A 21,298-nucleotide genomic window follows, 5' to 3' on the forward strand; every position below is an offset into this window, starting at 1 on the left:
TCCAATTCTTCTGTTTTAAATTTGTAAACTCAAACCCCTGCCATCTATTCCAGGCAGTAGGGTAAACTCTGAAACGGAATTTCCAAACATTTTCATATTCCGCATTAAAAAGGACTGAAAAGAAATCTTTCAGATGATATGCAGTTAAACAAGTTAGAATAATATAAATCAGAATCATTCTATACCGGGCCTCCAACATGCCAAAATAGCCATTAATAGCGATGACATTAAAGATAAAGAAAAAAACAAAAAGGGACTACAAAATGCAAACATCTAGTGTCCATTAAATTGCATACATATCCTGGGAGTTGCGGCGGTCCTGATTAATTAAATCCATCGCAAGTTGAGGGTCATCAAACAACCTGTTTTCTCGTTTCCACAAAAACCTACGTTTTGCCGGGTATAATAAAGCAAAACTTGTTTCTTTTTCTGCGAGGAGGCGACAAACCGGTACAAATTGTTTGCGCCTTTGAGTTTCTGATCTGGAGAAATCCTGAAATAATAAAAGTTTGTCCATGCCCACTTTCAAGTCTCATTGCTTCTGATATGCCGATAGCAGCCATTCCTTGTCCATTGCGTGGAAGAATTTTGCAATCACTGGCCTAGGCCTCAGGCTTTCTAGGGAACTCACTAGGCCTACCCGATCCAGATCCCGCAGGGTTAGAGGTTTAAGGTTGAGCACCAATGGCATGTCAAATGTTATGTATTTAATTAGATCCTGCCCTTTCCAAGATTCCAGAATGCCAATGATGCGTAGGTTGGAGCACCTATTTTTATTCTCCAGGTCTTATACTTTTTCTTCTAATGAAGAAATCAGCATAGTTTGAGTAGTAAGTTTGGCTTGTGTTTTCCAGGGCTTGGGATCCCTTACCCTCTGTTCCAGCTCCACTATGTATGCAGTGTTGGAGGCAATGGTTGCCAGTGCTGTTTTAAATGTGGCCTGGAGGGTAGAGAACTTTTTGTCCAAGTATGGTGTGAGAAATGTTATCACCTCTGCTGCTGTGGCATTAGGTACTGATGAAGACATGGATGCCTCTAAGTCAGAGGTAGACAGGTTCTGTGAGTGTTGCATAGGCATTAATTCAGGTGATGGTAGGGAAAAACGTTAAAGAAGACGCGCTAGATTTCTGAAAGCCCTTTAACTGTTTGCGAAGTGCTGCAGCTGAATGTCTCCCTACGTATTTATCCATGATATAAATGTTGCTGTAAGGGCCAACTCAGGCTGATATAAAATACAGATGCAGATTTTAATGAGGTATAGGCGTAGCACTACAGAAACCAACTCAACCCAGTACAGAAAAAAATATACTTGTTTCAATGACTTGAAAGTGCAGCGCTACAAGAGCCAGCTGAGCCTGATACAAAACACGGATGCAGATTTCAATAACAAAGTACAGCACTATAGGAACCAAGTAAGCCCAGCGCAGGACACAGATGCAGATTTCAATAGCTTGCAGGCACAGCACTATAAGGACCAATGTCTGGTACAGAATACAGGTGTAGATTTCAATTGCTTGCAGGCACCACCTCATGCGAACCAACTCAGCCTAGCAGAAGATACAGGTGTACGTTTCAATAGCTTTGCAGGTACAACACTATGGGATCCTGCTCGGCCTGGCGCAGAACACAGATACAGATTTCAATAACTTGTAGGCACAGTGGTGTATAGGTCAATTCAGCCTGGTGCAAGATACAGATGCAGGTTTAAATAACTTGCAGGCACAGTGGTGTAGAGGCCTCCAGCCGTGTCCCAGGGCTCCAAGAAAGACTCCTAGAGTTTGTTCAGCCGTGTCCTCTGTCCCTATGTAATGCAGTGGCTGTATTCTGTATGTTGCACACTGCCATAATTTTTACTTTAAATAAAAGGGTTGTCTACCCTTTTATGTAAAGTAAAAATACTAAGTTTAGGTATGCTTTTAGCTAATCAGCCTCATGGCTGAGTTCTGTCATTCCTATTTTTAAGTTTAGTTGCCCTTCTCTCCACTCTCTCCAATTCCACAATGTCCTTTTTGTGAACTGGTGCCCAAAACTACACTGCATATTCCAGATATTCCAGTCTGACCAATGCTTTGTATAGGGGTATGATTATGACTCGATCTCAGCAGTCTATTCCTATTTTAATACAAGAAAGTACTTTTCTCACTTTAGATTTTGCTGCTTGCCATTGCATGCTATTTTTAATTCAATTATCTATTAGAACCTCCAGATCCTTTTCTAACTCTGACTTTCCCAAGTGTATTCCCCCTGGACAGTATGGAACATGCATGCCGTTGGCCCCCAAGTGCATAACCTTACATTTCTGAATATTAAATGTCATTTGCCACTTGACTGCCCAGTCAAACAGTACATCCAGGTGTGCTTGTAGATTATACACATCCTGTATGAACTTAATTCCATTACGTAGTTTGGTGTCATCTGCAAACACAGAAATTGTACTTTTTATCCAAAACTCTATATTATTTATAAAGATGTTAAACAGTAGGTCCCAACACTGAACCCTTGGGTACACAACTAATAACCTTAGACCATTCAGAGTATGAATCATTAATCACTACTCTCCGGATGCAATTTTTTTAAGCCAGATCCCTATCCATTTACATATTGACTTTTCTAAACCTTTTGAACCTAACTTGCATAATAACGGTCTATGGGGTACGGTGTCAAATGCTTTAGCAAAGTCCAAGTACACTATATTAACTGCTACTCCACTGTCTACCTGTTTGTTTACTTCCTCATAAAAAGTAGCAGCTAGTTTCTCTCATTTTTATTTGTTAAATGCTGGAGCCAGCCTATTCATTGCCAGATACTTTGCTGTAAGTGGCCTACAACATACCTCAATAAACTACTGCCTGATGATTTTTATGCCCTCTGGTTAGCTAATGCAAGTGTTCATTTTTAGAATGACAGTTGCATTGGCCCACCAAAAGCTAGTTGGCAGGGCCCCGCTACTTTACCCAATCATCATCTAAAGACTTCATCTAAAGTGCACAGCACAGATGGTTTGTTACAGAACAGCCATGTAGATGAGTGTGTATACAGCCATGTAAGACAGCTTGGGCACACTAAAGGACTTGGGGGGGGTGAAGGGGGGTGGGGGGGCTCTGGGCAATTGCCCAGAAAACAATACAGACCCAAAAATAAAGAAATTATGATGGAAAGGTGGCCAACACTTATTTAGACTATAAACTAAATAAAGTTTGTAAATAGGGTAAATGGAGTGCCTGGAAAAAATAAAAGCCTAAATGTATGCTTAAGAAAAGCTGTAACAATTCACTGAATCCTGTTAAAGTAACATATGTTTGCCACATAGATGTTGGCAACACTAATAGGTAAACAACACCACCACAAAAGCCTTGATTGTAGAATTACCCATCTGTACAAAAGTACAGTAGTTAAAAAATTGGAGTCTACTGTAAAATTGGTTTGTTCTTCACAGAGTTTTTCCGCCCCCTTATGGGTGCTTTTAGTAGCCTTACATAACAAGCTTTACAGTATTAATATGTATATTGTCACATTTACCTCTTCCTCACTAAAGGGCGGGCATCTTTCTCCTGCACATGCGGGAAGTTCTGACTCTGGCGTGCATAGGTTCCCAGGATTTACATGCTTCATACAACCCACTGGCCAATCAGAAAATAGTTTCTTTATCATCCCTGGCTATTTAGCTTGCTCAGACACAGCACTCAGTGTTCGTGCAATGTGTCTCCACTGGTGCCAAGCCCCTAGTTATGTTGCGCTAGTTCCTGTTCACCTGTTGGCTAATTCAGCCCCTAGTTCTGTTGAGCTAGTTCCTGTACACCTGTTGGCTAATTCAGTGCTTCCTCTATCCAGCTCCTGTGTTAATCCCTTGTTGTCCAGTCTGCTGGTTTCCAGCCAACTCTCTGTGCTGTTTCAGTGTTCCTGCCCGGCTGTAGATATTCCTGTGTCACCTGTGCCTCCTGTTGCTTCCAGTGTCTCCTGTGTTTGCAGGCGCCCCTGTGTCACTGGTGTCTGTCTCCTGGATCCCTGGTATTTGACCCCTAGCTTGTCACCTGACATCTCTTGCTTGCTTTCTGCCTCAACCCGGCCTTCCTCGACTATTCTTCAGCCTTGTGAATTGGTACCGTGTTTCATCCTGCCACTCAAAGACACCCAAAGACCACAATCAGCAGCGCAAAATCCTCACCATCAGAGGCCCTGGAGAAGACCATGTTACTGCTTCCACTCTGTGCAACCTGCCCCCTAGTGGCCCTGCCTCCCCAAGCGTGACATATATTAATATAAAGTCCATTGTTACAGTTTACTTCTCTTTCTACCACTCACCACACCACACATACACTTGTCTACTTATTGTAGAAGTTCTATTGTCTAATATAGGAATTCTTACTTATTAATACACTTTTTCCTGATTCTTTTTTTTAGCATGTTAGGTAATTTATTCTTATAGTTGTCAGTTGAATCCTTTGTCATTTCATAGCATCTATTTTCACAACCTAATTAATGATTTGTTTACTTGAACATGTCTCTGTAGCAATAGCAACCCTCCTACTATGCCTCGTCATTTTTCTGAAAAGGAGCATGTTTATTTTTTGTGGGATTACATTATTTTCCTTTAATGCAAAATTTATATATTTTTGTAAACCCTAACAGTTTCCTTCTGAATTCCAGCGGATATTGTATGAAATGTCCAATATTTTTAAGACCCAGTTCATAAGGAGGTATTGTAGTAGTAATAATTATTGAGGGGACAGGTAAAGCACTGAATTAATCAACCGCTGTAGAGGAAATGCTCAGTAGAGCTAGGGGGCACAGCACTAGTGGAGGCACATTGCAAGAATGTGAAGTCTGCAAAGTGTCATGCAAAAAGTCAAAGTATCTGAGCATAGCCAAGAGAGATTTAGAGGCAATTTCCTGATTAGTCAGCGGGAGGGGCAATACTGGATAAATCTGAAGAGCAGGTGCACCTGCCCTCAGAACTGCCTGCACTCTCAGGAGAGAGGCGCCTGTGCTTTGGGGAAAAAGAGGTGAGTGTGACACCTCTTAGCAGTGCTGGCTGTGTCAGCTTGCATCCATAAAGAATAAAGCATTTAATATATGTATAAATGTGGCCATCTTGTATGTGTGGCAGGTGGACCTTACCATGACCTGCTGACCTTCTCCTCCCACAGCCCTCCTTCACTGCTCAAGCATAATCACATGACACATACCTGTCATTAGCAGCTGTAATCTTCTGAATGCATGGCAGCTGAGCACAGATTAGCCCCGCCATGATCCATTCACAGGAACTGCGCCTGGCAGAAAGGGGCCTGGGGAGAACTGTGCTGCTCTCACACACAAATGGCTTGCTGATCAGCACCATTATGGGATATTCTACATGCTATATACTACTCAAACTAAGAGACAAAGCAAAGCAGGTGTAAGAAATCTGCAGACAGCAGACGGAAAGTATTAAAAAGCTCTCAGGAGTAATTGCAATTCTGTGGGACAATCTAAGAGATGGAAAAATTGGACATACTGACAGGGCAGGCTTTAGAATGTTGGGGGTGGGTACAACACTGACTAAGAACACTTAAATTGCTGTGTCTTGTCTGAGCCACTTTTTACCACCTGGCTACAGCTTCCCACCACCCGGATGAAAAACAATTCTGAGGAAAACACTGAGCAGCCTGCCTAGGATGCTAAAAAATCTGGGACCAAATATTTTTTGCAAAACCTATAAAGCTTGAAACTTTAGAGAAAAGTGCTAGAAAGGTAAACAAGAATGCTTTCCATAGGCAGCAACAAACTAAGACTATTTGGTGGTGGTTTTTGGATAATTGTGTGCAGACTTTGCCTAAGGCAGAAGCTCAACAAAATTGTGGGCTGACATGAATGGGTTGATACTCCAACTTAAGGGGATTTTTTTAAGGTATGGTTGACTCTCAGTTTGACCATTCATTTGGAGATGGTAGTCAGAGGAATACTTTAGGGTGATTTCTATCAATTTGCATGATGTTTTCCCAATGAAGGAAGGTGGGAACCAGGGACCCAGAAGGTAAGCTATGCTGCTGTCACTTGACTTGCAGAAGGCATTTGATAGCCTGTCCTGGCAATATTTATTCCACTTATTTGTCAACGTCTGGTGTATTACCTTTTGCTCTGTATTCTGGACTTGTCTCTGTTGGAATCTTGGTACTCAAGAGAAGTATGGTATACCTAAGGGGCTGAGGTTTGTAGGGTTGCCAAGTCTAAAATTTAAGTAAATGATTGGAAAAAGAAAAAGAAACAAGAAACAAGAAAAGACGTCTTTTTTGTGGCAACACTTCAATGTGCTTTACTCAATAATGGACTCTTAAGCTAAACATAGTCCATCTGTGCTCAAAAGTAGGGTCATACAAACATAGTGTGAAACCAATGCACAATATCGCATTGGGTCCTATAGGCTTTGTCTCTTTATCCCAAAGCGTTTCGCCAACTGGCTTCCTCGGGATTGTTTGGAGATTTACACTAAACCAAACAATATAATGAAAAGCGAATAAAACATCAGAAATGAAAATGTATTAATGTAACAAAAATAGGAAACAAATATATATGCAATCAAATTTGAGTAGAATGTATTTCATAGCTTATTCATATCCTTAATAGCTTGTTCAAAACCAGGAATGGTGTTGTACCAAGGGGTGCTGAGAAGTTCAAATAAAAGTCCTTTGGTTTGACCGCAAATCAGCTCTCAGCAGCATCTTTGATGTCAGAAATGTTCTCAAAATGTTGCCCCTTCAGGTGTTTCTTCAAATTCGGGAACAGATAATAGCCTGAAGGGGACAGGTCTGGTGAGTAGGGGGGGATGGTGGACCAATTGGAAACCAAGGGTGCTCAATTTGGCAACCACAACGTTGGGCGTGTGCGCAGGTGCATTGTCCTGCAAAAAAAGATCCCTTTGGCCAACTTTCCAGGGCGTTTTGTCTTATTGCCTCCTTCAGCTGGTCCAGGAGGTTGGCATAATACTGTCCAGTGATACTAGAGCCCTGAGGTAGGTAGTCCATCAACAGAATACTGTCTTTGTCCCAGAAAACAGACGCCATGACTTTTTTGGCCGATTTCTGGGTTCGGAACTTCTTTGACCGCAGGGACCCTCTGTGGCTCCATTCCTTTGACTGTTCCTTGGTTTCAGGATCATAGATGTGGAGCCAGGTTTTATCCTCAGTCACTAACCTAGCCAAAAAGTCCTGTGCAGCTTTAAAATGGGCCAAAACAGCTTTGGGTGGTTCAACTTGTTGCTTTTTCTGATCACTGTTCAAACATTTTGGCACCCACTTCGCTGAAAGCTTGCGCATGTCTAGGATAGTGGTGATAACAAACCCAACATGCTCCCGTGAGATGTTAAGTATCTGGTTTATCTTTTTTGCGGATATTCGCAAGTCCTCAATTTTCAGCTCATATACAGCATGGCAGGGTCTGGGTCAGTTGAGGTTGGGAGGTGCCCACTGCGGGGCTCATCTTCAATGGTGAAATGCCCAGTCTTGAAACAAGATATCCAGGTTTTGACAGTGCTGTAGGAAGGACACTTCTCCCCCAGTGTTTGTGACATCTCAGTGTGAATGTCCTTTGCTGATTTTCCCTGGAGAAACAAAAACTTCTTGATGGCCCATAACTTCAACGACGTGGAACTTGCTTGTGCCTTTGCCATCACAGCTTACCACTAAAAGAAAAAACAGTTTTAAGAAGGGCACAAAGCCAGGAACTTCTCAGCACCCCCTTGTATGTATGTCAATAGATTTATTTAAACATTTAACAGGGAGTGACAATCATTTTTGCATTTCTACAACCTGGGTCCACATATCAGACAGGTAATATCTCTAAACCATTGTTCTGCAACAAAGAAAAGTCATATTTACATTTCAACAGATTATATCCACATATAAAACACATATTTGTGTTGTACTAATTACTAATTTGTGAGTTGTTGTTTTCATAAGTGAAGTAAAAGGGCAAGGGAGGCAGTGAGGATAAACTTGCTTTAGCTGTCTTAGGGTGATAGTATTGTTAATTTTGCTTGGTCTGAAGAAATTAAATATAAATATAGGTATCCTATCATGTCATATTATGTAGTAAAATTGTTTAATTAATTAGGGTAGTACTCACTGGTGGTAACTGACAAGATTTTAAGATAATACAGTTTATTGTGGTTATGGGAGAAAAAGGAGTATTTTTAGAAAAAACAATATATATAGACAGGGCCTTGGGCTATGATCTCTAATAATAGTTAGCCGAGTAAATTGTAACAGATAGTGTCTGAAAAAGAAAGTAAAAGAAGAATGTATGTTTGTCTCAGTCTTTAGAGAAATTGTTTTATTAGAGAAGAAGAAAGAGATAAAAGTTGCTGGTAACTTACAATTTGAAGAAAAAAAGTGCAGAGAGATCAAGCAATCACAGGCTTAATGTTATCAAATTTGACCACTGTTTAAACAATTAGAAAAGGAGGGTGCTAAGTTTTCAAAAAATGACATAAGCATTTAGGGAATAAAAGTTTGGTGGTAACTTACAATTTGAAGATTAAGGTGCAGAAGGATTAAAAACAACCGTAAGCCTCCTGGTATCAGATATACCCACTGTTTAAACAATAAAAGAGAGAGTTCTAGGTAGTCCGAATGATGGATAAGCATCCATTTAATGTGTGTTTTCCATTGATAAAAATGAGAGGCTTACCTAGTCTTATAAAAACACTGTGAAAGTGCATGTCCAAGGACAGCCAGAGAGGGGGCTGGTTTGCTCCTCCCTGTTTATTTATACAGTACGTGTAATATTAACGGGAGATCACGTCTGAGGTGCGTAATCCAACACTGCGGAAGCGGTCTCTCATTAATCTTTGAATTATGAGCTTCTGGCCATGCGTGGTAATGTACAGTCAAGTCAGAAAAGGATGGTCATTTCTGCCCTGTTAGGCTCTCATACCCGCACATGCGTGGTGTATGTCAGTGTGGCTGGGGCTAGGGCTTCCGCCCTTTCCTAATATCTGTCACTCCATGGTAAAAGTTTCCATGGAGATGTTTAGGGAAGGAAGTTTTCACATATGTGTCCCTCCCTCCCACCCGATCGGGCTTCACCTGCATCTGTCTGGGCACATAGTTCCAATCCGTCAGCGGGTCCTGGAAGCCCAGTGTTTTGATGCCCAAACACGAGACAGTAGACAGGCCAAGTTCCAGCCTGGCATTCAGGCGCCCCCCGTTCCTCATAAGACCGAGGAGGGGGGGGGGCAGAATTGGCAAGTGCATGACAAGTTATGATATCGTGCATAGTTGATTGAAGTGTTGCTACTACAAAAAGCCATCTCTTCTCGTTTCTTGGTACTGCATTTTCTGTGGGCTCCTGGTCCTCTGCCAGCCCTTCCCCAGACACCATCTCTTGTGCACCAAGTCCAACTGGGCAACTGTGTGCTGGTAAAACGCAACCTGAGGCTGAGTGGGGACTTGCTATGTGTGAATAAGAGTGCGGCATTAGATTGGAGTACTGGTGTCTGGCAAATACTGTTGCTGGACCAGGGCCTTACAGTTGCACACCCTTTTACATAGTTCTGTACATCCTACCACCAGTAGTAGTGGAAAAAAACATAAAAGTCTTGAAGGCCCAAAAATGTTTAAGAACTTGGGCGAAAACATCATCTGTGATTATCTGTGGGTGCACCAGTGCCCATGTTATGAGAAATCTGCATAAATGTGCCATTGATGCAGAGACTTACATTGAAATTTTAGAGAGACATATGGTACCTTTAAAATGACACCTTTTCCCAAGTTCTCCATATAATTTCGAGCAGGACATTTGGCAGGCCTCAGTCTGCACAAATTACAAAAGTGTGGCTTCTATTGAATATGTCTGGAACATCATGAAGAGGAGTATCAGGCAATGCCAATCACAGACTGGTGATCAGCTCAACTCAACACAGCAGGAATGGGCAAAAATTCCACTTGAAAAACTGCAGCAATTAGCTTATTCAGTTGCCAAATATCTAGTTAATGTAATTAAAAGAAAATGAGATCTGACCCAGTGGTAAACTTTTTTTGGCGTGTATTGCAGGCATCAATGTCTAAATGTATTTTTTAACAAATATAATTAGATTTGTTGGTGAAAACACTGGAAATCCTTTCTTTGTTGCTTTGCCTTTTAAATAAAGGGTCAAGTGAATTAACAAAAAACATATTTCAGATTTTATTGCATTTTGGACCTTTTTTGGGGGAAATGGGCATTGTAAATGTATCAGACTGAGATAATGTGCAATAGGTTTTCTCGTTAATGAATTTCACTCTCAAATAAAAGAGGGTTCTTTTTTTATCAGGCTATTCTATTATGCTCATGCCCTTTTATAGAATTGCCTTTTTAGGTTGTGTAGTATTTTAAAGTTACATAATAATTTATTTTCAATGACTGTTATATTTGTAGGCACCCAGGAAAGCTTGGCAGAAAAGGAGATGCAGTTGTTTCTCATGATTCGCCAACTAGCAGCACTAAGAGACCAGTTGTTGTACGCACATTGCGAGCATAAAAACATGACAACCATGTTGTTAGAAAAGCAGCAACAACAGATAGAGCTTGCAAGGCAGCAACAGGAACAAGTAAGAAAAAAATGGAAAAATGAAAAGTAATAATATACACTCACCTGCCACTTTTTTTAGGTACACCTTGCTTGTACTGGCTTGGACCCATTTTTACTTTAAAACTACCATAATTATTTGTGGCATAGATTCAACAAGATGCTGGAAACATGATAGGATTTTGCAATTGCTCACTGGATTTTTTTTCACTTGGACCAGCCAGCTGGCACCAACAACTGTGCCACATTAAAAGTGACTCCATTTAAATTTACCTTTCTACCATGTTCTGATGCACAGTTTGAATTTCAGCAGGTCATCTTGTACATGCAAATGCCAAAGGATTGGCTGATTAGATATTTGCGCTAACAAATAGTAAGCAAGTGTACCTAATAAAGTGGATTTATACATTGCCAGTGTGTTTGTGTATTGCTATGTTTATAAATCTTGGTACAGATATAAATTATACTGTGTGTTTGTTTATTCAAAAATGTAGATTGCAAACCAACAGAAGCAGCTCATCCAGCAACAAAACAAAATTAATATATTAGAGCAACAAATGCAGGTATTTTTTTTTTTTTTTTTTTAATCATGAGTCCTTTTTACTTTACATTTTTTACTTAGTAATTAGGTATAGGAGTGTCTTTGTCTTTCAATGTCCTCTTTTTTTTCTTTTTAGAATTTACAGCAAGTGAATGTACCATATGTCATGATTCCTGCATTCCCTCCTTGTCATACAACCCCAGGAGACCCACAGATTTCATCTCAACTACATCCCATGCCAGGTAAGTGGTAAATCGTTATGAAGGCAAAGGATGAATGCAACCAACAAGCCAACATGCACAAAAGGATTTAAACACAAAATCAGAAATCTGCCATAAATGACAGGTAAACAGAAATGTGCAAAAGAAAAGAGTTGGCTCAAACAAAAATTAAACATCAGACAATAACAGTAAATAGGAATGAGAAGTAATAGGGTTGCACGTTGAGTATAATCCAGCATGGCCTTGGAGGATTGCATGAGGAAAAGTGAGCTATGTTTTAACAAAAAGAGATCTATTCTCTGTATGTTTTATGTACTGCTGAGTAATAGGTGTAATCTTGTTCTATGGTATGTCGTATTCACCAAATGTCAACTAGTTGGTGTAAGTGAAGAAGGTTCTTCAACTGTTGAATAGTTGAATAGGGAAGATGAGGAGCACCGTTTGACACATCTTGAACTGGGTCTAGTACAAAGGTAAAATCTCTACCAAGAACTGTGCCTTCCTCAACGCTGTCTGTGATGTCTAAATGTTTCCATGTGCTAGCTAAGTATAGATTCACAAATGTGAACAGGTGGGATTGGATATAACTCTTGACTGGAAGGTATCTCCTATCTATGACTCTCTCCTCACAGAATGGGCCTAATGAATATATGGCATCAAGAGTACAACACTTTCTTTCTCCACACTTTAGAGAGTGATCACAATCACCTGGAGCAGTCCAGTGAGTTTCTGTATCTTGAACTCTTGTCTACACAAGGTCTCTGCAAAACTTGAAATTGTGCAATATCTACCCTCAAAAACAGACTTTGATCCGCTGGCCTGAATGAAGAAAGCTTGGAGCTCTCGCATTCATGTTGAGGGAACTTATTAGATCACCTATTTGGAAACTTTACACACTGACCTTTATTTTTTTTATTTTATTTTACTCAGGTATATATCCTAAATTAAACTCAGTTCTCTCAGCATTCACATGTCATTTAACTTTACCAGTAACTAGAGGACTTTAAAGACAGGAGCAGGCTATTAAAGGTCACCCTGTTACACATCATAAAGAAAATGGAGCTTAAAATCTTCTCCAACATAATGGATAACACTCAACTAGCAGACATGAACACCATACAGTAGGCCTACCAACCAAAACTGTCCATGTGATGTCGTCTGTTAAATCCAGTTCCTTGCAGCCAAAGAAAAATTCTGTGGAAAACCTAGGAACAATGCCAGTTTAAAAATGCATTACCACAATTTTCAAATGCATTACACCACCTCTGCATCAAATCTCTCCAAAAACACTTTGATGTTGTAACCTTTTCTAGACCAGTTACATCAGGTACCTACAAAAAGGGGTTATCCATACATCCCCTAATGTAAAAAGTTTGCTGGATAAATGGCTTGGCCAACAGGGCATAGCTCCATTCCACCAATGGATCTGGCATCATTTTTAAGCTACAATAGGAGTAAAAAATTACAAATTAATACTTCAAAATGGTTTTAACTTCATAGTGGCTTTAATAATATATTGATAGATATATACACACTTACATAGTAATGTCTGCATGTTAAAAAAAATAACATTGTTCACTACTGTCTACTCTTGTGATAGGTAATCCTAAAATGGGGCAAGACTGTCAGTGCTGATGTCTGCATGCAACCTGGAAAATATCTTTATAGAGTAGATTATATACATTTTTCATTCTATTAAAAAAACATTTTTTTTCTCCACCAACCCTGAGAATGCATTTTACAGGTGTGCTGTTGCACATAAGCTTCTGGATTGGTGCTCTTTATTTCATACGCTTGCCATTCCCTTCTGTCTTTACCCACTTTGTCCAGTAGAAACTAGTCAAACAAGTGAAGATAATTTGTCATCAGCACACAAAAATATTTCTTCACAGCAGTTTTGGTGTTGGTGAAGATAGATACAGTGGGCCTGATTTATTAAAGCTCTCCAAGGCTGGAGAAGATACACTTTCATCTGTGAGCTCAGAGGATCAATCATAAGCTGGGTGATCCAGCAAACCTGGAATGGATCTGGTCCAGGATTAAAAACATTTGCTAGCAAATAGCAAAATACTTTGAAGAAATCCATTCCAGATTTGCTGAATCACCCAGCTTCATTGATGAAATTGTATCCTCCCCATCCTTGGAGACCATTATAAAATCAGGCCCAGTGGCTTTAGTTGCCATGGTACTAGAAAAAACCTCTGGGCTGTTTCTGGGGTATAATTATAAATTATTTCTCTATCAATTTGCATGTTCACTCACAGCCATTCGAATTCCTCTACATTGTTTGTTTCAAGGCATATTAAAACCAAGACTCATTCTGCTAGGTAGTGGCCATATATCAAGTGCACATCAGTCACAATAGTGCTAAATATTTTAAAAATACATTCTAAAAAGGTGTACTTATAAAGCAATGAATCTAAAATTCACAAATTTAGGTCAACTTGGCAGGGAAATAATTTATAAATACACCCCAAAAAGGTGTACATCTAAAGCAATAATCTACAATTCACCAAAGATTCTGTGAGGGAGAATCATCATTTTAACCACCTGACCGATAAGCCCGACCTTGGTACGGGCTAAAAAAAGTTACTATTTTCGATAACCCCGAACTTTTCTCCCTATATTAAAATCATCACTTACCTGGTCCCGCTGTGCTTATCCAGCGTCGTGTTCGTGTTCCAGTGTCGTCCTCCAGCGTCGATCTCCCTCTCCAGCGTCGGGTGCCTTCTCCGAGAACCAGCGGGACCAGGTAAGAAGCCGGCCGGCGGAGAAGAAGATACCGGCCGGAGGAGAAGAAGATGCCGGCCGGCTTCTTACCTGGTCCCGCTGATCATCCAGCGTCGTTCCCCTTCCAGGGTCGGGTGCCTTCTAAGACAAGAAGCCAGCCGGCGGAGAAAAAAAAGCCGGCCGGCTTCTCCCTCGGCGATGATGTCGGCGCGTGTGCGGGAAATTCAAATTCAAGCTCATTCAAACACATTTTGTATTGGATTGAATACAAACTCCTGTATCCAATCCAATACAAAATAATACAAAATAAATACAAAGTATGTAATTGGTAAATTCAAATTCATATTTTGTATTGGATTGGATACAAACTCGTGTATCCAATCCAATACAATTTAGAAAAATATATTACTATACAGTATACCGAATTATCGCATTTTCAGTATTTTTCATTTATTTATGTATTCTTGTTTAAGCTGATTTTTTGTGTCTTTTATTTAATTTTATTAAAAGTAATTTTTTTTTTTTACATGATTGAGTGTTTCAAACATTTTTTAAAATGATGATATCTACTGGAACCCTTGTTCGGACATATTTCTGTAAGTTACAGGTCTACAATTTAAAAAAAAAATTTCATGAAAACCTGTAACACTTTTGGAACAGAAATCTAGACCTCAGTGTAACGCTCAGGTGGTTAATATATTTTTGAGAAGATATAAACGAGAACATAAACATCACATAGAGAAAAAACTGGAGTCGAGAAGTTTTAGAGAAGTTAACCTTGAAATTGCTGAATAGCCCGAATCTTTGCATCCTGTAACATACAGGAGAGTCATCAGCATATAGAGCCATTTTGTGATGGTAAGCAGGGGTCTGGATCCCATGGATAGAGGGGTTGATACAAATTGCAAAGAACAGGGGTTCCAATGATCAGGAGTGGCAGTAAATAGGGTGCCTTATAGAAACGAGGGGTTTGGGTGACACAATACCTGTTGGTTCCCACAGTGGTCTCTTCTAATCTGTCTTGCTTCATCCCGTGCCTGTGTGCCCTGTCGAGTTGCCTAGCGCAACACTCACTCTCTGTCTCTGGCTGACAGAGCCTGCAGCACTTCCTGGCCTCACATGTCTAAGGGCAGTCTTGCTCATACTAACACACCCCAGGGAGGAGGAGCTACTTAAAGAACAGAGGCTATTTTAGCCTCAGCAGTAATGATGGGTGGTGCTGTGATTTTTCACCAGCTACATTGATACCCATTGTTTCTTTGTGATTCCTGCCCTATGCCTCGAATCTGGCCACGTCTGTCTGCCACCTGCCCTGATCTGTGCCTGGACTCTGACCACATCTGCTGCCTGCCCTGACCCTCGCTTGGTCCCGGACTGTATTCCCCTTCCACCTGTCCTCATACTGTGGTCGCTCCAGCCTTCCTCCTCAGGTAGGGTGACTCTAAGGGTTGTGACCTAGTGGCAATTAGCAGCAAAGAGCCCGGAGGCCTCTAGGGTGCTCTGGTGTTGCTGAGACTCAGGCAATTCCGCGCTACCTACCTGTGGAGTTCCTGACAGAAAGTCACAGCCAAAATGTAAGCTTCTGGAGACAGCTCGCCTCTAAAGAACTGTGCAAGCAGATTGCTGAGCCTAAAATTTCTGTACAAGAAGTTCAGAGAGGGTACTTCCAATTGGAAAGCCGTTGTTAAACCTTGCCTGCCCCACCAGCTCAACCACTAGCCCAGCCAGTGTTCTAGGGACCCTTGCTTCCAGTAACACCCGAGCCTAAAATTCAACTCCCTGACTGGTTCGCTGGGGATCGAAGCCAATTCCAGGCCTTCCACAATTCCTGCCAGTTATAATTTTCATAGCGCTTCTCGGGCGCATTAAAACCTCTGACATTTAGGGAGGATAGGGTTATTGTCTTTACTGCCATTGTTCGATATTAGGAGTGGGGAGCAATTTAGGTGCATGGTCAGTGCCTCAAAGGGTGGGGCCAGGGTATTGGTGGTGGTAGAAAGGGGAGGGGGTAAGGTATGGGAAACAATTTAAAATTCTGCGTTAGTGTCCCTGAGTGGGGTTGAAAAGGTGAGAGGGACTCCCGCCCTCACCCGGCACCCAATTCACATGAAGTAATTAACTGTAAAACAGTATGGGGCATTAATAAAAAAAAAGTAACAGTAGAGCACTAAAATAGTAGTAACAAAGTTAAACTTAAATTAAGACTAGTATCAATAAGGTGGCAAGGGGCAAGAAGTAGAGTATACTCATCAACAGACGGAGTCTGTGGGGCTCGGTCATGAAGCGTCCCTGGATGTATATGTCATCTGTCTGTTGCAACAGTCATGAGTGACATGCTCTGAGAGCGACGATATTGCTTTGGGTTTTTGTGCTTGTGCTGGATACAGGGTGAAGGAGATGGTGGGTCCAATAGCGAGAGCTGCACTGGCCAATCAGGTATTGATAAATCTGGTAATCCCAGGGCAAGTTGAAAGGCAGGTAGGTCTTCGAGCTGACAAAAGGAGGTAAATTTCCCATTTCCGAAGGCAATCATTTTAAAAACGAATTTCCCAGTGATAACGGATGTTGTTTGCCTGAAGTACATCCAGGATGGGATGAGCTCTGTGTAGTGTGAGAGTATGGAAGGAGAGATCTTGTAGTGGTTGGATAAATTGACCATTAAATAGAATAGACATTTTTAAGCAGACTCTTTTCATAATGTCCTCCTTAAGGCAGTATCCCCCGCAGCCTGATGTTGTTGCAACTGTTTTTATTCTCCAGGTCGTCATGTTCATATATCAGCTGGTGCAGGAGGGTGGGCATTAAGCGCCTCAGTGTGCTTGACCAAGTGACCCCCTAATTCCCTTGTGGTTCTCTCTATATTCTCCATCCTTTTCCCCAGGTCACCACTGGCTTGAGGTTCCCTCTTTTCTGTATCATGGAAAGTGGGAATTCAGTCAAAAATTGAACTGGAAAACCATCTATGGTTAGCTCTGGTTTTTCAGGAGTCATTCCTATAATAGCTTCCTTGGTTTTGAATAAGTGAGGTTTAATAATCAAGGCATCGCAATCTTTTGTGAGAGCAACCAAAGCTCAATCAATGCGATCAAGTTTCAAGTGAAAGTCATTGCAATGTGCTAATAACTAATTCATAGTATGTACTTTGTTTTTTTTTCCCAGAATCCTGCCCAGTTCTGGTAAACCACAAATAGTTCCTCTTCAGATTGAGTCTCCAGGGGAAAATATATAGGAGGAATTTTGAATTACATAATGAACAGTAGCTTAGTTTCAATGCCCTCCAAACTTTGCCTTATGACATGAAAATCTTTTTTTAAATCTGCAAACAATTTAACAGTGGCCATTTGTAATTTGTGTTGCCATAAATCTGTAAATCTAACAGCCAAGAAAGAATCACCTGAATACTGCGGTAGTGCAGCTTGAGTGGCCAGGTCTGCAGAAGGGCTACTGGAACCTGAATGAATGCTACCTCCGGACTCCATATCGGGGTCTTCATTAACATCCTGTAATAGCAAAAAAGATGAGGGCAATTGTTGAGAAAACTTAGGAGCGCATGGAGAAGAGACTTCAAGCAAGAGGGAGGCCAGAGAAGAGGGATGCAGCTCACCCTGCTACTGTGCATCCAATGTCCCCATCTGTGTGAAAGCCATCAAAGATGCAGGCATAGAAGATGCTGAGGTGCTCTACCTTGTGGTCCACGCCTCTATCTTGGCTAGATCTGAGGAGGACCCTGATGGGTCCTGATAGTGCTGATCTAGTGCAGGCGAAGAAGATGCTAAGGTGCTCTACCTTGTGGTCTGCGACACTATCTTGGCTAGATCTGCGGAGGATTTTTATGGGTCCCTACAGTGCTGATCTGGTGCTTGCCCAGTGATGCGGTAAAGCATGAGAAATATACTGGGGTGTGAGTGAGGCAGATGCCTGCTTGCAGAGATGAGAAGGGCTGGTGGGAAATGGATTGGTTCAGAGCACATATATGTGTGAACCACCCATGCATATGAACCTCCTGGGAAAGAATCTTGCAGGTCCATGTGTTTTTAGTAGAAGTGATTGATTCTGCATCATAATTTTTAGTGAATGTCAGATTTACTTTGTAGATAGACCCCATAGTGTGGTTGAGTGTTGAGTGTAATGTTTTGTGGTACATACCTATGGGATGGGTAAATCATGGTGATTAAGGGTTATGTTCTGAATAGTCCTCAGTTCTGTTTAAGTTTTCTACTTATACTTTCTCCTATATATCACCTATGTTGTATTTTGGGCTCCAAAAAGTTTCTTGCATGTAAATATTATAAATAATATGTGTATCAGTCTTATGAAATACATGATTCTTTAAAACTGATACTAATGGTGCCAGACAAAATCATGCTTACCATCACCCTTCATGATTAAGTTGCCCCTGACACTGCTTTAGTTTACGTTCTATTAAATGGCACTTGTTATGATAGGAAGATACTGAGGTACTGCTTTTCTGAAGTTCAACTTTAACCTAATCTAACTGGTTCTTTGTTAAGTACACTGTGTTTTTTTTTTTTAATTTCAGTGGAATTTTCCATGCAAATGCTTCACACTCCCACACCATCAAGCACTCCCATCATGGGACAGCAGGTAAATTGCAGCATTATTGGTGCGAGAACAATCTGTCTTGTAAAAAAAAAAAAAAAATGCTAATATGGTATGCTTATTTTGTTTTCTTAGGGATCATCACAACCCCTGAATCTAACTGCTCGAATTAAAGGTTCTGACCTGTCCCCTACATCAAGTAATGCTCCAATTTTTGAGCACGTTTTGGAAGGAAGTACTAATGAGGCAAACATCAGAGTTAAAACAACCAACCAAGAAATGGACAATCAGTCACCCGGTAAGGGTAATGTTTAATAAGGAAAGCAAAAATCCCTGCTCACAGTAAAGGTTTTGAACATTTGTTTAAAAAGAAATGATAGTTGCCTTGTATAACCTCTGGAATATAAACATTTTTTTTATCATTCTGAATTTGCAAAAGCAGAACTTAATCACAAGACCTCAACCTGTACCAGAAGCAGACCAAACTCTCCACATGTTCCACTACAAGGCATTAAAAGATACAGAGAACAATCGATTGTTCTAAAAGTATATATATTAGCATATAAGATATATATATATATATATATGCATATAACAAACTATGGTCACAGTATTGCATACTGTTTTGGATCCCTTGAATCACACCAATGACACACATATAAAAAAGCAAAACTAAAAACACAGACTAAACAAGAAAACCAACAACCCATTTAACCCTTAAATCTTATACCAATAAAGTGTCCATCTGTCTGATCCCCTTCTCTATCTTATTTATTAGTTTCACTTGTCATGTAGATTATCCATTCCATCTATAAAGTGGTTACTTTATAAAACACATATAGACTAGTAAAATATTTCTATAAATTTAAAGGTCGAGGGAGCATTGGGAATTAATAAGGTTCATTTACAAATATGACAGTTTCAACATAATCCGAAGGTTAACTGTAAAATGAAAAGTGTTCTATTATAAGATATTATTTGTATAAAATAAATGTTTATTGGACCACTGAGATTTAAATATTATAAAAGTTAGAGCGAAACTTTGTGTGTAGAGAAAGTAACTTTTATTCTACTGTTTTAAAAAAAACAAAATGGCATAAAGGTTATGCCATTAAGGTTTTAAGTTCTTTTGATTGTACTGCACAATTTGTGTATTATTACTGAAGTACAGTAACAGCTGCAGATATCGCCCCTCCTCTTCCCCCGGGTCTGCTCACAGAACCTTCAGCCCCACTCATCTCCTCATCAACACTAGGATTGCAAAACTGTCTACCCTGTGCCTCTGCCATATAGAATATTGGACAGCCACCTTTCAGGATTTTATGGCCTGTAATATCCTATAATACAGCATTCCCCACGTTCTCCTGCCCTACACAACCAACAAAACACCCTTTAGTGTGTGACATTGTCAGTGGCAGGGTGCACTATCCTTAATAGGACACTACGGGAATCTAGCCATGTGTGGGCAGTAAACGGTAGAGAATATACCTACAACATTTTCTGGAATATTTAAAGGTTGTGGTTGAATAACCTATCTCTGTCATCTTTACGCCCTCATCTTTCTGTACTTTTTTGCCTCCCTGTCCTCCTATTTGCAGCACTAGCCAAATACCTGGGCTTACATACACTACTGGATAATACTAGAAAAAGTGTACTTTCATTTTTGATACTCTTTTGGTATCACCACAACCTACCTACACCATGTCATGGACTATATAAACAAATATATGTAGATCACGAGCTCTGGAGCTTGTGTACTTCACCAGTGAGGAGTGCCTAGAATTATGATTTGTATATCTGTTTTTTAAGGCACCCTGTGAAAGCCCCAAGACATGTTTGGTCACGATCAGGAAATCATCAGTGACAAAATCCGTTTTGTCTGCTAAGTAGAACAGACAGCCTTGGGATTGGGGGGCAGAACAATGTTTGCAGATGGGAAGACACAGTTGAGCTGCTTGTTCACACATTAACCTGGTTCCCTGGCACTAGGTTTTTGAGCCACAGGAGTGCCTTCATTTTGCTGTGCTTAAGAATGTCCCTAGGGTAAGTGGTGTCAAAAATTACAAATAATTTTTCAGCACTGATCATCTATGCTACAAGGCCAAAATTGCAGATCTAACTCCAGCAGCGGATAGGTATTCTAACATACACAAAAAGGTACTTTTATGCTGACCCTTGAGTGTTCAAGAAAGGACCTTAACTGGGACTTGCAGAATGAAATTTATAAATAAAATGTAATAAATAAATACTTTCATATACTGAAAGCTAAGCCTGTAGTTGATCCAAAGGAGGGAAAACAGCATAAAGCATGATCCTATTGCTTCAATAGGGGGGGAAATCCTAACTGCTCTCCTAAGGCAGTTGGACATTTCCAGGTTTAATAACATCTAGTAGTTTGATTTATGTAAATAAACAGCAATATTCTGCAGCACTTTAGTTCTCTGTAAAGACTTTAAAGTTAATAGTTGTGCTTTATGCACAGTTTTTATAATTAATCCTATCCTGCCCAGCCTTTTGTCATGGTAGAATAAACATATTCCTTTATTTTTATTGGTTATACTGAAGTGTCTGTTCTGCCTCCCCAGAAAAAGCATCAAAAGTGTGATATCCAAAACTACCAAATTGACCTGAAAAACCAAAACTTACAATCTCAGCAGTGCTTGTACACAGTTGACTCGATCAGAATGACATTTTGCAGATTGT

The 21,298-nt window shown here is 40.4% G+C and overlaps 1 protein-coding gene across 3 annotated transcripts in view; it reads left to right on the top strand.

Moving 5' to 3' along the window:
* The window catches only part of SOX13 (SRY-box transcription factor 13), a 62,702-nt gene that overhangs the window by 16,550 nt on the left and 24,854 nt on the right, over positions 1 to 21,298 (top strand). For all 3 annotated transcript variants that reach the window (XM_072424568.1, XM_072424557.1, XM_072424546.1), the window contains exons 4-8: positions 10,393 to 10,565; positions 11,038 to 11,106; positions 11,221 to 11,326; positions 18,576 to 18,640; positions 18,731 to 18,893. In XM_072424568.1, the coding sequence (XP_072280669.1) occupies positions 10,422 to 10,565; positions 11,038 to 11,106; positions 11,221 to 11,326; positions 18,576 to 18,640; positions 18,731 to 18,893 (547 nt within the window). In that variant the 5' untranslated portion in view covers positions 10,393 to 10,421. The remainder of the gene's footprint in view (positions 1 to 10,392; positions 10,566 to 11,037; positions 11,107 to 11,220; positions 11,327 to 18,575; positions 18,641 to 18,730; positions 18,894 to 21,298) is intronic.

This window comes from Pyxicephalus adspersus, chromosome 1 (genome assembly GCF_032062135.1).
Source record: "Pyxicephalus adspersus chromosome 1, UCB_Pads_2.0, whole genome shotgun sequence".
Classification (NCBI taxonomy): Eukaryota; Metazoa; Chordata; class Amphibia; order Anura; family Pyxicephalidae; genus Pyxicephalus; species Pyxicephalus adspersus.